At 38.1% G+C, this 15,811-nt stretch overlaps 1 protein-coding gene across 1 annotated transcript; it reads left to right on the top strand.

Moving 5' to 3' along the window:
• Positions 1–890: 890 nt before the first annotated feature.
• On the top strand, positions 891–14,273 carry dnajc3a (DnaJ (Hsp40) homolog, subfamily C, member 3a). Its single transcript, XM_059342620.1, has 12 exons — positions 891–1,079; positions 2,155–2,265; positions 2,361–2,485; positions 2,770–2,844; positions 4,858–5,010; positions 5,156–5,337; positions 5,843–5,962; positions 6,298–6,403; positions 6,499–6,619; positions 11,719–11,851; positions 12,298–12,446; positions 13,457–14,273. The coding sequence occupies exons 1-12, from the start codon at positions 998–1,000 to the stop codon at positions 13,612–13,614; spliced, it is 1,515 nt and encodes a 504-aa protein (XP_059198603.1). The 5' UTR covers positions 891–997; the 3' UTR covers positions 13,615–14,273.
• Positions 14,274–15,811: the final 1,538 nt, after the last annotated feature.

Here is a 15,811-nt window from a genome sequence, read left to right as displayed (position 1 = left end):
AAGGAAGAATTGTACATCTGTATGTTATTCATGTATTTATTACCAGGTTTGAATTGGGTGTTGGCCTCTTTGTTGGCTGGGGAGGATCCACCTTGCTTGTTGTTGGAAAAAAAATGTTTTGGCTAATTTTTTTTTTGCCTAAATCATCTCCTCATGACGCCGGCCACCTATGGTAAAATCGCCTACATCCTCAGTTGATCAGATCATGTGATTTTACCCCTTTAAGATAATGGCCTATGTCAAGTGTGTGACTTAAGTGTATTCATTATGCCTAAATCAAAATAAAATGTGACTTAGGCAATTTTTTGATCATGCCTTTGTGGCTTAAGCATATGGTAACACTTTATTTGGAAGGTGTCAACATAAGAGTGACATGAGCGTGTCATAAACATGACATAGGATGTGTCATGAACATTAATGACACTTTGAAGTAACATTAATGCTCATGATACTTGTCATGTCATGTTTCTGACAGGCTTGTGTGACTCTTATGTAGACACCTTCAAAATAAAGTGTTACCATATCCTGCTTAAGTCACAAAGGCATGTTCAAAAAATTGCCTATTATTTCTCTTAAGTTACATACTTACATACACACAGTGTTATTACTATGGCAATAGCCATCCTTTGTTACATCCTTTTTGAGTGCAATGATCAATAAATGTCATATGTTACACTTTTTGTGAAGTTTTTGTGTTGCCTACAAAACTTGAGTTTGGCGATCATTTAAACAGGGTGACGATATGCATATGTGTGACATAGCTAATGCTGCCGTGGCTCCTCTCTGTGGTGCCAGCAGCGGTGGGCGGGGTTTTCCAAACATTGCAGCCAATCACAGTGACCCACGACCGGCCGCTTGAGTGTGCTGCTCCACTCTGAGAGCCTGGGAGACGAGAGGCAATGAACACATGGGACTGTTGAGAATTAAGCGACACATTATCTGAAATAGACTTTGTGGGACAAGGAAGGAGATTGGTAGTGCTGGTGCGGATCTAACCATGGTTTCCATCGACCATGTGGCTCACAAAATCCTGACTTACATCCCTTATGTTCTTGTTTTGATTGACATGAGATATGAGGGTAAGAAGCTGACTATACTTTACTTGGCACTGACAGGCTAACGATTGCTAATGTTTCCACTAACTGAAAGATAACTTGATGCAGCCTGGTTGAAGTTGAAGTGACGTTATTTATTTGGCTAATGTCATGACAGCGTTAAGCTAGTTAAAGCAATAACCGTTGGCTAACGCTAAGCTAGCTAATCACTTCTGGTAACTTTTGGAGGCAGACCGTTTTTTACCTTATTAGTTAAAGTTAACTTTGAGCCTACATGTGACTAAACTTTAGTGTCACTTTGGCAACATTAGCCTGTTAATTTTTGTGTTATCGGTTTTAGCTCACCTAACGTTAACTTTCAACGGTCGTATGACAACTAACGTTAGCTAGCTTGTCAAAGTAATCTCTCACTAACTTGACTTTACTGTCGTAATTTATGCTACATGCTGCAACCTGTCATTGGTTGCTACGTAACGCTGATAAAGCAGGGAGGACAGTACTGTGATAATATGCTTTTTCCTCATCTGGATCCTCGGTGCCTTGCCATGTCTCTACACTGTCAATCAATGTTTCAATATTGTCTGAGTTGATCACAATCGGTGAATTTAAATCGATTCTAAAGGATAAAGAATTAATTTCCCTTGGTCGGTGTGACTGCTCCATATAAGTATCTACTGAGGCTCATTCAGTGTTGTTGTGATGGCTGTATTTGTATTTAATTGTATTTAATTGTTTATGTTAACTGTATTTAAATGTTGTAACTCGTCACTTTGTATGCTGCTTTCTTGGCCAGGTCTCTCTTGGAAAAGAGTTTTTTTTAATCTCAACGAGACTTTTACCTGGTTAAATAAGGGATATATATATATAATATGTGCTGTGTGTGAGTCTGAATGTGTGTTTGTGTGCATGTATGTGTACATACAGATGTGTATGTGGGGATGGGAGGGGTGGGTTTTGTCATTTTTATAGTCTGTTTTTATTCTAATTTTTTGTAAAGCACTTTGTGTTGCATTTATATGTATGAAAAGCGCTATATAAATAAAGTTTAAATTTGATTTGTATTGTGGTGGGGGATATAAGTTTTGTGCATGTTTTTCAGGAGTGGCATGTGGCAGAGATGGGAGTGTGGATAATCATATGGAGATGGGGAAGAAACTGCTCGCTGCAGGGCAGCTAGCTGATGCCCTCTCTCATTTCCATGCTGCCGTAGGTAAATGACAGACTCACAATGTTTGCCTTAGTATATACTCTAGGTAATGGTGATTTAAAAACTTGTTTGTTGTGTTTTCGTTGTGCTTTTGTCAGATGGAGATCCCAAGAATTACATGGCCTTCTACAGGAGAGCTACAGTGTTTCTAGCAATGGGGAAGTCAAAGTCTGCGCTGCCAGATTTGAGCAGAGTTATTGAACTCAAACCAGACTTCACATCTGTGAGTTTCTGTTTTTACCTCAGTTTGTCTGAAGTAACTTATTTTTATATTGCTGCTCGTGGTTTCATGTCATGCTTACAGAACTGTGTGAGAAAATCATCTACTGTAAATAATGGGAAGAAACTGGTAGCTATATTTGTAAATTCAATTTATGTGCAGGTTTTATAGTTTAAATCCGCTCCAGGCACAACAATGCTGGGAAACTGATCCGCGATGTCAGCTGTGTTTATAAGTCTATATTTGCATTCCTATGCAAAACAAGTCCTATTTCCCTGTCTTAACAGGCACGCCTACAGAGAGGAAATCTTCTTCTGAAGCAGGGGAGACTAGATGAATCAGAGAATGACTTTAAGAAGGTGGTAAGTATAGTAACATCCATGTTCAAACCACACAAGAAGACACTAAGATGTCAGTATATGGTTAGATAAGCAGAGATCACCAGGAGGTGTCAGTGTTGATCTGTAGCTTGGTGTTATAATGGACTAAACTCTAGCATGAAAACTAGGCTTAATGTTTTTTTTCCAATGATTTGAAACAATGGCAATTATTAATCTTACTAACAGGTTTATTGATGTAAATTATTTTTCAGTATTTCTGTACAGTGTTTATTTGTATTTTCATTCACCTTTATTATTGAATCCCGTATTCTATACAGTTTTCTTTGACGATGACCACATGAGAGGTTTTTGTTATTGATGGGTTGAATGGACTTAATAAAAGTCTTTGAAACCAAGTACAATGGAAGTTAAAAACAGATGCTCGTAGGCCACGTAAGACCTTTGAGAACGGGGATATCCTGCATCCATAAGCCATCTTAAAAATGTAGATAATAATTAAATTGGCAGTGAACTCTCATTTTGGCCTTAAGGGATCATTTTAAGGTGCTCGTTAAGGATTGCTAATGCATTTTCCAGTAGAATTACCATTTTACTGAGAAGTTTCACAACACTCCCAGAAGACATAAATGCCCTTCTTATATCTACTATTAATTCTAAAAAAAAAAATGATTTAAAGCCTCTGTATTCTAGGGTGAGGAAATCATGCAGGCAAAAATGAAGTTCCTCTTCTATATGGGGATAGAATGTGAATATCCGTGTCACGTTGTCCCATGGGCTTGTGGTGGGCCTGCAGCCTTATAAGCCTGTTTTGATCTTTAGTTCCCTCCCCTTACATTTCCTTGTATTGAACACATAGAAAACCAGTCATATTTTGATTAACTTTATTAAAACTACATTCATGCAGCATAAAATGGGGTCTCATCCTTCTCAATTACTTTAATAGACAAAAACACTCTATGTAAATGAGTAACCCTCACATAATTGTTTTATTATGTTAACAGGGTAATGTTCTGTGAAAACTTGAAACAGAGCATTGAGCTGAGATAAGAATAATAAATAATTAATCAGATTTATATAGCGCTTTTTAAATACTCAAATGCGATCAACATGATCTGTGTTCATTTTGCTGCTCGGTCTGAACAACAATTTACTCATTGAGAAAACAATGCAGTCAAACATAAAAAAAAAAAAAGTTTTTAAAAGTTTAAGTTATCAGGGAGCTGTCAGAAATTAAGCGGGCCAGGAGCCACATTCTTAGCAGAGTCCAGCAGGCATCTAGGCTTTCATGAGCAACATTTTACTGGTCTAATGTCAAGGGAACTGGCCAGAGGTGTGTGTTATCCTGCTGCTTCAGCAGTCCACAGTGTTGGCCCAACTTAATGCATCACATTTATTCATTATGCTTTTTCCTCAGCTGAGCTAGCAGGAAATACTTTGACGGTACCAAGGTCTATTTGTAAAGGACGTGTTGTTAGCTGAGATTGCTCTTGTGAATATGATGACCTGTATGATGAGGATGATTATAATGTAATGGGTTTAGGGAATGGTAAGCACTGCTAATGCTGTGATAAGAAATGCTTTGAGGAGGCAAAGTTGACACAAGTACCACTTTTAGAAATGCAAGAGCTCATATTGGAGTGAATTGGTAAAGGACTGAATACGATTTTTTGAAGTACACAGATTTTCTGGTCTACAATCTACGCCATATATATTCAAACATTGTACTGGTTTTAGTCTTTTCCCCCCCCAGTTAGACTACTTTTAACCCATTGAAGCCTGGAAAGCCGATACGTCCTTTTGTAGTATTTGTATAAGCTCTCAAATACTTTTTGAATTTCATTTCTATCTGCTACAGAGGCTGAAAAATCTATTATTTAGTAGAAGCGTTGACACTTCTGTTGACTTTACAGAAAAACTTCAGGTTTTAGGGGGTTATTTTAAAATCGCCCAGAGATTTTACAGGCGTTTTAGGCCTCAATGGGTTAATCATCACCATAAGCATTCAATCTAATGTCTTGCCTTGCAATGTTCCAGCTGAAGTCCAACCCTAGTGAAAAAGAGGAGAGGGAAGCCCAGAGTCAGTTGACAAAGTCAGATGAAATCCAGCGGCTGGTGGCTCACGCACGCAGCAGCTTCGACAGCCAGGATTATGTGACAGCTGCTGCCCAGCTTGACACTGTCATTGAGGTAAGATACCTACCTTGTCAGCATTGCCTAATTTACCTGCAAGCATGACTTTGTCCATGTTATCATCACTGCAGAGTCTACAGAGCATTTGTGTATATAATAGCCAGTACCGCAGTTCTTAAGAGATATTGTCCGCCTGTTACAGGTTTGCGTTTGGGATGTGACCTCTCGTGAGATGCGAGCAGAGTGTTATATTCAAATGGGAGAGATGGGGAAGGCCATCAGTGACCTTAAAGCTGCATCCAAGTTAAGGAATGACAATACCCAAGCCTTCTATAAACTCAGCACCATCTACTATAATCTTGGAGACCATGAGATGTCCCTCAAGTAAGATCCACTTGCTGTCTGCTTTCTGTGAGGCTCTTATGCTTTGTCAGTATAACACAAGTGTCACTTTGAACTCCCTAATTACTGAGGAGTTTCTCCTGAAACCATAGCAACATAGCACAATGATATCTTCAATAGAATGCATTACAAATATTTTTTTTATAATGAATTACCTATCTGACGATAGTCGTTGTGTTTTTCTGCTGTAGAGAGGTATTAGCAAAGAGATATTTATAAATATATATTTTTTGATTTGTCTTTATGTAATAATGATGTCATAATAAGGACAAATTTACAGATTAATAATGTGATCATTCCAGACAAACTAATTAAATAATGATACAATTATTACTTAAAAATTGAAAACATGCTTGAAATGTATTGTTATTTTAAAGTCTTGTTATTTTTGTCCGCCCCCTGTAAATTGGCAATATAGCATGTACATGAGGTGAAATGAGAAATTAGCCTTTTCTGACCTTTTCTCCTCATCTCGTCTGATCTGCAGTGAGGTGCGCGAGTGCCTGAAGCTTGATCCTGATCACAAACAATGTTACAGCCATTACAAGCAAGTAAAGAAGCTCAACAAACAGATCCAGTCTGCAGAGGAACTCATCCAAGAGCAGAGGTGTGTTTGCGTGTGTTCGGGCAATTGTACATCCCTTTAAATATAAAATAACATCCTTTCTGAATACCAGGGTTTGCATCATCTGCAGAATAACTGCTTCCTTTCCCTCGAGCACTCCGACTTTATGATTTTACAAACAGGCGTGCAAATCCCATCTTGTTATGAATGGATGTCACATGATGTTTGACATACATAAGATATCATATTCACAAGACTAAATAAAGCAAATAACAGAGCGGCGTGATGTTTGTGGGTGCAATGATCCATGTTGCGTTCCGCCGTATCGACAGTGTCACAGCGTTGTTTAAACACCCACCTGCTTCCTGCTCCTTTAGGTACGAAGACGCAGTGAGCAAATATGAGGCAGTGATGAAGACCGAGCCCAACGTGCACCATTTCTCTCACCTTGCTAAAGTGCGCATGTGCCATGCGTTGACCCAGGTAAGACCTCTTACTGTTACCATGAGATGTATTAACTCACCCTTTGACTTTAAACAATACATCTTAAAACCATGCTTTCTTTGTGTCATGACCAGGGCCAGCAGGGTAGCAGAGCAATCTCAGTGTGTGGCGAAGTCCTTCAGTCAGACCCCGAGAACGCTAACGTACTGAAGGACAGAGCTGAGGCCTATATCCAAGAGGAACAGTATGAGGAAGGTAAGTCTGTCAGATGTAGCTGTTTGGACTAAAAGGAATTCTTCAAATCAAACACTCACCCTGTGTTACCTTGAATTTGTGAAGAAACTTTTGTGAAAAAGTAAGAAAATGCTTGGTGAATTGAAATGAATGGGGTCCAACCAGCAAAACCATATGTATAACATCCAGTTACAAACTCTCCAAAAAACTTCTGCAGTATAATCAAAGTGTTATTTATCAGGCCATTTGCTAAGCACTGTCGTCACATGCATTTTTGCTAAAACCTTACTAATTAAAACACGTCCATATATATATAGTCTCATGCTTGCAGTTTTCTAAATGTATATGTTGACATTGTTATTGTTGTTTAATGTGGCCCCCATTGACTTGAATTCATCAAGAATTTTCTCAGTTTGTCTGGGAGTAAGTTTAGGGGTGAAATATTGATATTAGATCTATGAATTTCCCCTTGGGGATAAATAAAGTAATTTTGATTGATTGATTTGATTAATTTTCAATTTATTGAAATCAGTCGCTTAAATTTTTCACTCAGAACCAGGGTCTCACTAAATACCATCGAAGAGTCCAAGACCAGTCTTCACTGGAAATGTGTTCATTTTAGTGAAGAAAGTCTATGGGAAATACGTGTTTTGCTGAAGATGGACTAAATTTGAATACGGGGGCTTTGAAAATGGCAGTTATTTGGAAAATAGTTCTACTTTATTCACACCATTTTACTTGTTTTTATTAGATTTTTAGAGGTAAAAACACAGCCATTTAAATGAAATTACTGAAATCTTTATGTAATAATCCTCATTTTACTGGACTGTTCACTGCTGTCATGGCAATAGTGTAACACAAGGGGTCCTTGTAACCCTACAAAGAATATACAGTGAAATTTAGATAAAATATCAATGGCACATCATACAAGTGTCTTCAGTCATGTTTTTGTTGGAATTTGTTTATGTCTCCTGTGAAAGTAATGGGATTTTAATGTAAACATCCAAAGAAAATGCTGCTGGGCAGCCAGTAAAGGGATGGATTAAATTAAATTGTGCCTCATTTAAGAATCTTTTGGTTCACCACCAAATCCACTTTGAATTTAAATAGGCACAATAAAGACTAAATGTAAATAAATACAGCAAGGGCGTCCATGCCTAATTTGGTTAAAGCATATAAATACTATGTCTAAAGCCAGAAAAAGACACACGTCATCTGTTAGAGCATTTTTCACACTCAGTATAATTAGAATTATGTGTGTAGCACATTGTGTTTGGAGTAAGTATAGCCTGCAAGACGTAGAGCTGCCCTGCACTGCTGGATGAAATTATTCCGATTTTTTTTGTTTATCAAGCCTAAAGCCATTCTTCGGTGGAAGTGCCAAAACACACACACACACACACACACAGCACAGCACTTACCATCTCCATAAAGCCTTTGCTGGCAGAGGGGGAATTATACTGAAACAATGGTCTCCCCTATCTGTCATCAAATCGTAGAAAGTCCAGTGATGGCAGATGGTGAAATCCCCAGGAATAGTTTGTTTCCCAGCCATCATTTTACCTGTCGCCGAATGTTCTGCTACCGCCGCGCAAACAGCCACTAGATAGTTTTGTCAAAGTCCCAGCCCACATTTTATGTTTATCTGACAATTAAGTTTGAAATGTAATGCAAACCAGCCCACCCAGCTCTGTGTCTTTGTGCACAGATTGTGAATGCGATGTCCAAACTGTGCTTCCTATAGAATAATTTTCACTCCAGCTGCTCAGGTTGAAACTCTCACACTTCAGATTCGCGCTAATGACTATCGGTCTGAAACTAGCCGAAAACACTGGCTCAAATATTGGAAAAATGTACAGGAATTAACATAATACAATACAATACAAAAAAAAAGAAATATCCTGAAACATCAAGTCACAGTGGTGTAGCAGGTGAGGGAGAGCAGCTGGCTGCTGGAAGAAAACGTAAAAGGACAAAATGCAAAGTGTGCAATGTTACAGGGTGTCTAGGAATGGAGCATACTTTATAGAATATGTGAAGGAGCTCAATGCAAAGGAATTGGCAAAGTTGTATATGTAACTATTGCCAAGAAGAAGTACTTATTTGTTTAAAAAAAGTGATAATCCCAAAATTAAGCATGTTACATATCCTACACAGTGATTTTAAGAGACTGGCTATAGTTTTCACCGTACACATTTACATGCACATGAGCATCTCATTTATTATCAGTTATTTGAAGTATCCCATTCATGTTTTTCTATGTTTATCCTCATTTAAGAAACCTGGATAAACTCTAATCCTGTTTATGTGAAAGCTGAAAATACTATTCTGAAGGACTAATCTGAAAAGCACCAGGGTAGTGGTGCGTGCATACATCTTAACTTGGGTAATGAGCACCCCAGAGCACCTGCGCAGCCACACCTTCAGCCACACGATGTAAAATAAATGCAAACAGCGACGACGTGGAAAGGCTTTCTGTATGGAATTAAGCTGCAAATCTTCATCCCCTGCTGCCCTGTCGTATTGACAGTGACAGGCCGACAACACAAAGTAGAGGGCAGTGTTCTAAGAGTAGCGTAGCTTATTTCAGGAACAGCTCAATGCGTGTGTGGCAGGAGGAAGATGGATGCGCTCAGAACGGACAGGTGTGGGCGACCGGAGCAAAGAAGAATAGGCAGTAAAGCTGTCAAGTATCAGTAAATGTACAGTGTAGGTCTTTTTGTTTTAGTAAACATCACAGGTGCAAGCACAAATAGACTGCAGTAATTATTACCTCGGATACTAGTATTTATCATGCATACAAGGATAAGATAACCAGATATTATGTTGTTGCAGGTATCATAACCCAAATGTGGTAAAAACTGGGATAAGCCTCATGTATGGACACTCGTGTCCATATAGACACACTCAATCTGAGTCCATCTTGAACAATTTCCATGAAACAGTCTCCAGTGCGTCAGGCTCCAACACTTCTATCGATTTGCACTACATAAACTAAAAGAGTGTAAAGTGATGAGTCATAACCAACCAGTGTGATGCACACCAGAAGGGTGGAGATTTTCTGTGGTTATGTTGCAAGATCCTGCTGCTAGTTGAAGCTTAAATCAAGGCAACTACATTGGCTGTCGGCTGTGTGTGACCACAGTTTGACAACGTGCATCATTCAAATTAGAGGCTGCAGATGGAAAGCACAACACCTAATACCTGGGACTTTCAAACGGCTGTACGGGCAGTTAATCAGCTGAAAAGAGAAGCTGTCATACAGACCAGACCAGCTGCTGAAGATGAGGAAGAAACCGATGACTTCTGTCACAGTTGTCATAATTAGTAGATAAAACTTTTTAGTGTTTGTTTGAGCAGTTTTTTTCAATATTGATATTTGAGCAATAGCGGGAGAAGTAGACAGGGGCGGGGAATATCTGACTGGATTTAAACATGGGATATTATGATTACATGGACCCAGAGGCAATAATAATAATTTAATAAAAATGATGTGCAGCTAATAGTTTAACAATGCATGATGAAGGGAAGCAGGCAAGCAAAACATGAATAAAAGATATTTGTGAGATTTTGGAAAGAATTTTGTGCATGTGCTTCAAATAATGCAGTGAGAAAATATCAGAACACAGGAATACTGCACTGGTAACCTGTTCAAAAGTCCAAAACTTCTACTGTGCCTCTCCACCAGAATAACAAACTGGTACAAGCGAGGGAAGAACCTCAATGTGCATCATGAAACGCCAGTTTGCCAGCCCCGAGCGGCGTTATGTGCAGACGTTGACAATGACGCCCTCGGGCTCACTTGTCTGATGGTAAAGTGTTTAAAAAAAGCAACATTTTTTATTCCAAGTTGATAGATTTCTAGAGATGAAAATAAATGATACATTAATTTACTAAATCATCAAACGCTAACATGTGGTGCGCTACAGGCACAAGCTGAAATGTATTTCAGTGTGGTCTTATCCACATGAGGTTAGCGAGACACAGCGATGTTTTTATTTTACTTTTATCTCAGTGTGATGGATATAAAAGAGAACACATGCAAAGAAAATAGCAGTTATAATAAAAATAATAAAAAGGAGATGGATTAAAGCGCCAGTAAGTTTTCATTTAAATGATAAAATTGGCAAACTGCCTTATTTTTTATCCAGAACACTCCTATTTATAGTGCAATGCAGTGTCTTTGTTTCAGCTTTTATTTTAAATGAGAGGACAAAACAAACACAAACATCCAATTAAGCCCACAATTATCCTCAGCATCACTCCAGGCAGGTAAGCCCCAGTGTAATCACACACTGAGGCTGTGTATGTTGTCATTAATATGACATGAACACATCAGCAGGTGGGAAAGCCAGACCTCATGTGGGCTTTTAAACTGTCAGAACCCATGGGTGTTTAATTCACCTCAGTACGCCTCACAGGGTAAACAAGCCTCAAAGCACCCAAACGTGCGCACTCAAACAGCCTGGAGCTGCTGCTACATGATCTGAAGGTGATGATGGGGAATAAAGTGGGTTATTTAACCACATAACATCCGGCATTTTTTTGGAGAGATATGGAACAGTCAATAACAATGATTCTGGCAACAAAAATGTAAGAATTGTATTTAACAAGACAGTTTTTTTTCTCTGTTTTTTTTTAACATTACATCACTTCTCTACGGATGATTGGAACTTTAACACAACAGCTGATTAAAATATTATATTATATTATATTAACCCATTGAAGCCTGGAAAGCGGATACGTCATTTTGTAGTATTTGTATAAGCTCTCAAATACTTTTTGAATTTCATTTCTATCTGCTACAGAGGCTGAAAAATCTATTATTTAGAAGTAGCGTTGACACTTCTGTTGAATTTCCAGAAAAACTTCAGGTTTTAGGGGCTTATTTTAAAATCGCCCAGAGGTTTTACAGGAAGTTTTAGGCGTCAATGGGTTAATAATTATGTTGTAAATAGTGTACGATTAACTAAAACGAAGAACTGTTTTCTTGTTGGGTACTCGCCACAACAAGGTCCTGTGTTTCTTTCCATTTAAGGACTTTTTTAAAAGGCTATATTTCTCAGCATGAGTAAGCAATACTGATTCTGTCATCCATTTTATTTTAAATCTTTTTCCAGCTATTAAGGACTTTGAGACTGCTGCGAAACACAGCGAGAATGACCGTCAGATAAAAGAAGGCCTGGAGAGAGCTCAGCGACTTCTCAAACAGTCTCAGAAGAGGGATTATTATAAGATCCTCGGAGTGAAGAGGTGGGCACTGATAACTGGAGTTTGGGGATATTTCTTTTCATTCATACAGATGTGTTCCGGATGGAGAATTTTCTGGGGGAAGTTGGGAAGAATTGGGGTATTTACTTTTTACAATTGGGTTGTTTTACAAGACTGCATCACAAAGCAATTTATTTTCGTTTGAGATTGTGTCGAATAACAAATGCTGCACTGAAAACCAACTCATTTATCTCCTTTCGAACATTTGTTGTATTGTCAAGCACTATTGACAATTCAAGGTCGATTGCATTTTAAGGCTATGAAAGCACTCTTGGTAATAAAAAAAAATGTATTTGCTTTATTACATGAGGGCCAATGTGGTAACCCTGATACTTGCCAATATTATTCAGCTGAGCTTTTGTTGAAAAGAAGAGAGAAAATGTTTTTCTTTAATAAATGTGCTAATAATCCTCACTCTATTATGACAGAACGGCCCAGAAAAAGGAGATTATCAAAGCCTACAGGAAGCTGGCACAACAGTGGCATCCGGACAACTTCCAGGATCCAGAGGAGAAGAAGAAGGCTGAGAAGAAGTTCATAGACATTGCTCAGGCTAAAGAGGTTCTCACTGACCCAGGTAAAAAAAGTTTTGTTGTGTGCAGAGTCAGTGGAAAGTTGTTACTGCCAGTCTCCCGTTAAATGCCAGCAGGCCTCTGAGGGGCTGCTGCAAACAGCTTACTACTTGTTATTTCGTTCAAGTAGCTTGAGACCTCAATTATTTTACTGGGCATCATTTTTATTTCAGTAAAATGCTTGGATCCCCAAAAAATCTTAGATGTCCTATATTGTAGTGTATATATAGTTTTATTTTTTCCAGCTTTGGTCCTCACAACAACCATGCTAGTGTCACCTTCTGCATCTAACACAACTTATTTTTTAATTCGACTTTAACTTTGAACTTTTGTAAACGCCCCGGAGTGCAAGATGAATCATCAAACATTTGAAATTGTTTTACAGGAAAAGACTGGGAAAATGCTCTTGATGCTGATTGTTTTAGAAAAAATATTTGGCATATAAAAAGAGATAAATGAACAATCAACACAGGGACACAAGATTAAAACTGTGAAAATGTATTTTTCATTTCACTAACAAAAGCATCCGGTGGTGCATTACATTAGTGAGCTTGTCATTTTGCTTATGTCCTGCATTAACTGTACAAAATTCAGACCAAACAGAAGTTTCATAATCCCATCATTTTCATAAATTGATCAAATTCAGAACAAGTCTGTCTTGGAGTGCAGGTGAAACAAAGTCAAAGATTATAAGCCGAGTACACTAGATGTGCTATATGTTAACTGCCCGGAGACTCAAAAGTTGTTGTTTTTTAAAAGATTGCTGATTCTCAAGCTGCAGCAGCCACAAGCAAACTCACATTTTAAACCTTACTTTACTCTAAACCATTTTCAAATTCTACACTGAACCATCTCCTTCCGAATAGCTCAAACTAAACTTTTAATTTAATGTATGGAGGTCATATTATTTTTCTTTTTTTTTTTCCTGTTGTCATTTCCGGGCAATGATAATAAGAAAACATAACATAAATTTCTGAAGGGATTCATTAACTGAATCATTTAATTGTCTTTCCAGAGAAGAGAACCAAGTTTGACCAAGGGGAGGACCCCTTGGACCCGGAGAGCCAGCAGGGTCGTCATCACCATCACTGGAACTCCGGAGGCTTCCAGGGCTTCCAGGGTTTCAATCCATTTGGCTCCGGACCGTTCAACTTTAAATTCAACTTCAACTGAGGATTCTCATATCCAGCACGGCTGGAGTGGATTTTTGTATTTTCCTCCCTATTTAAAAGGGAGATCACTGGCATAAGGAATGTCTTAAGTCTCACAAATTGTGACTTTAATTCAGTGACCTTAATTAAATATGCATCTCTGTTGTTGAATAATACAACTTTGAACTCCGTTTGGGGAAACTCTGTTGCTATGCTAACAAATATCTGCCATGTGTGAAGCAGCTTTTATCTGTCACGTGTAAGTGGTTAATTCTGCCATTTACATCCTTTCCACGTATTGAACACTCTACAATTCACATCCATTCATAAGATCCTATTTGTACATAAGTACAGTACTATTTTTATATGAATGGAGTTTTTCTGTACTGTAAATAAAGACCTATTTATGTACCTTATATTGAACTGAGGGGAAAGGGTGTCTGTATGGAAAGGTTAGAGGGTCAACTGCTACATTCATATGCTGAAGCCTCAGTTTGAGAAATGGCACACAAAAAGCACTTAATACATATAACCTTTTCCATAATTGCAAATATATGAACTACTTCTCTTCCCTATAAATGCATTTTCACATGTGTAATGGTTCATGGTGACAAAACAAATTAGTGTAAGAAAGAAAGAAAGAGTGTGAATCACACACCCACTGACTACATAAAGGCTACAACAGAATTAACAAGCACACTTTGTAATGATGCTTTTGTAGGAAAGATTTATTTTTTCCACCAGACAGTAATATAAACATTTCAATTTGACACAGCACAGTGACAGATGGGTGTTGGGTTTATTGACTTTTAAGACAAAAAGTACAGTTGAGCAGCAACACCCATCTTATACCTGAGACAATAACACTGGTTCATTGTGGATTTCAATCATGAAAAATGATTTGTAAAAATGTAATACAGTGAAGCTGAAGGTACATAACATGTTAACACACTGCAATAATTTAAAATCATATATCCTACCCATAAACCATGACCTTTAGTGTGCAAATGAGGATTCTTTGATCCACAACTTGGCAATAATAAAGTTTTGCCTGGTCTGCTGAGTTAAAGCAATCTAGTACAGCACCACATAGCTTTTCAGGGACAGATGATCATTTGGGGACGGGGGTTTAGCGAACTGTAAATTGTGCTTTAAAAACAGCTGTTCTAAGGTACAGTAGGAAAATTATTGATGTGGGGAAGTCGGCTCGATACTCATTTTTATAAAACAGTGAAACACTGCCCAGCCTTGATTTAATTGTGGTTGTACCCTCCCTGTGACTGAGGAAAAAAAGGAATTCCCTCCCACCAATACATCAAAAACAAACAAACATAAGGCAAACAAAACAAAGATGAAAATACAGCAATTCTCCAATTCAAATCAAATCTACTAGACAAACCATTTTTGCAGCCACAGAATTTGCAAACCATGCACAGGCTCCACATCTGTGACTGCTGAATTGCTTAAGAACCCCACTCTACAACAAATAGCCTAAATATACATTTGAAGGGAATCCAATTATATTGCAGATTGTATGAGAACAGCATAACCAGGTGTTGGAAACAATTATGGATGAAATTTAATAAGGCGCAGTTAAATAGTAAAGTGGGATCCTGCTGATCAGAGGGACCGATGGGCAGACAGACATCTCCTGCATCCTGGTGCGAAGTCAAAGGATGAACACATCACACAGTGATCATGACGCACACTTTACAGAGTGTGATTAAAAATCCACCTGTACAGCAGGAGGCTAAACTGTAGGCTGAACTACTGATAGTCTTCAACACTGATCAAACATTAACTTTTTTTTTAAGCTATTTTTTGGCTGAGCCCCAAATTCCACACAGTAAAACTTTGTATGAATCACATCTGATAGTGTTTAAGATTAGGTGTCTGACTGAATCTTAAATAAACCACTTATGCTACATATATCTGATTTGTGTTGTAGGCGCAGCTGGAGACTCAGAACAGCCAAACAGCACCGAACAATATCAAAAAAGTTTATGGACTGAGAGAAATGCGCACTTGATCATGATCAGTGTTTGATGCTTAACGTGCATCACATTATATTGTAACATTAAATGACATTTAACTTTACTTTGGTTGCTTTTTTGTTATAATTCACATGATTTGCTACAAATCAGGTGTGTTTTATTGCTCAGAGCGTTTAGACAAAACATTGTTAGCCGTTTCCAATATTTGCGTGACAACTGAGAGCA

This window comes from Centropristis striata, chromosome 10, assembly GCF_030273125.1.
Source record: "Centropristis striata isolate RG_2023a ecotype Rhode Island chromosome 10, C.striata_1.0, whole genome shotgun sequence".
Lineage (NCBI taxonomy): Eukaryota > Metazoa > Chordata > Actinopteri > Perciformes > Serranidae > Centropristis > Centropristis striata.
The sequence above is the reverse complement of the archived record's forward strand: the minus strand, read 5'-3'. Positions and strand labels throughout refer to the sequence as shown.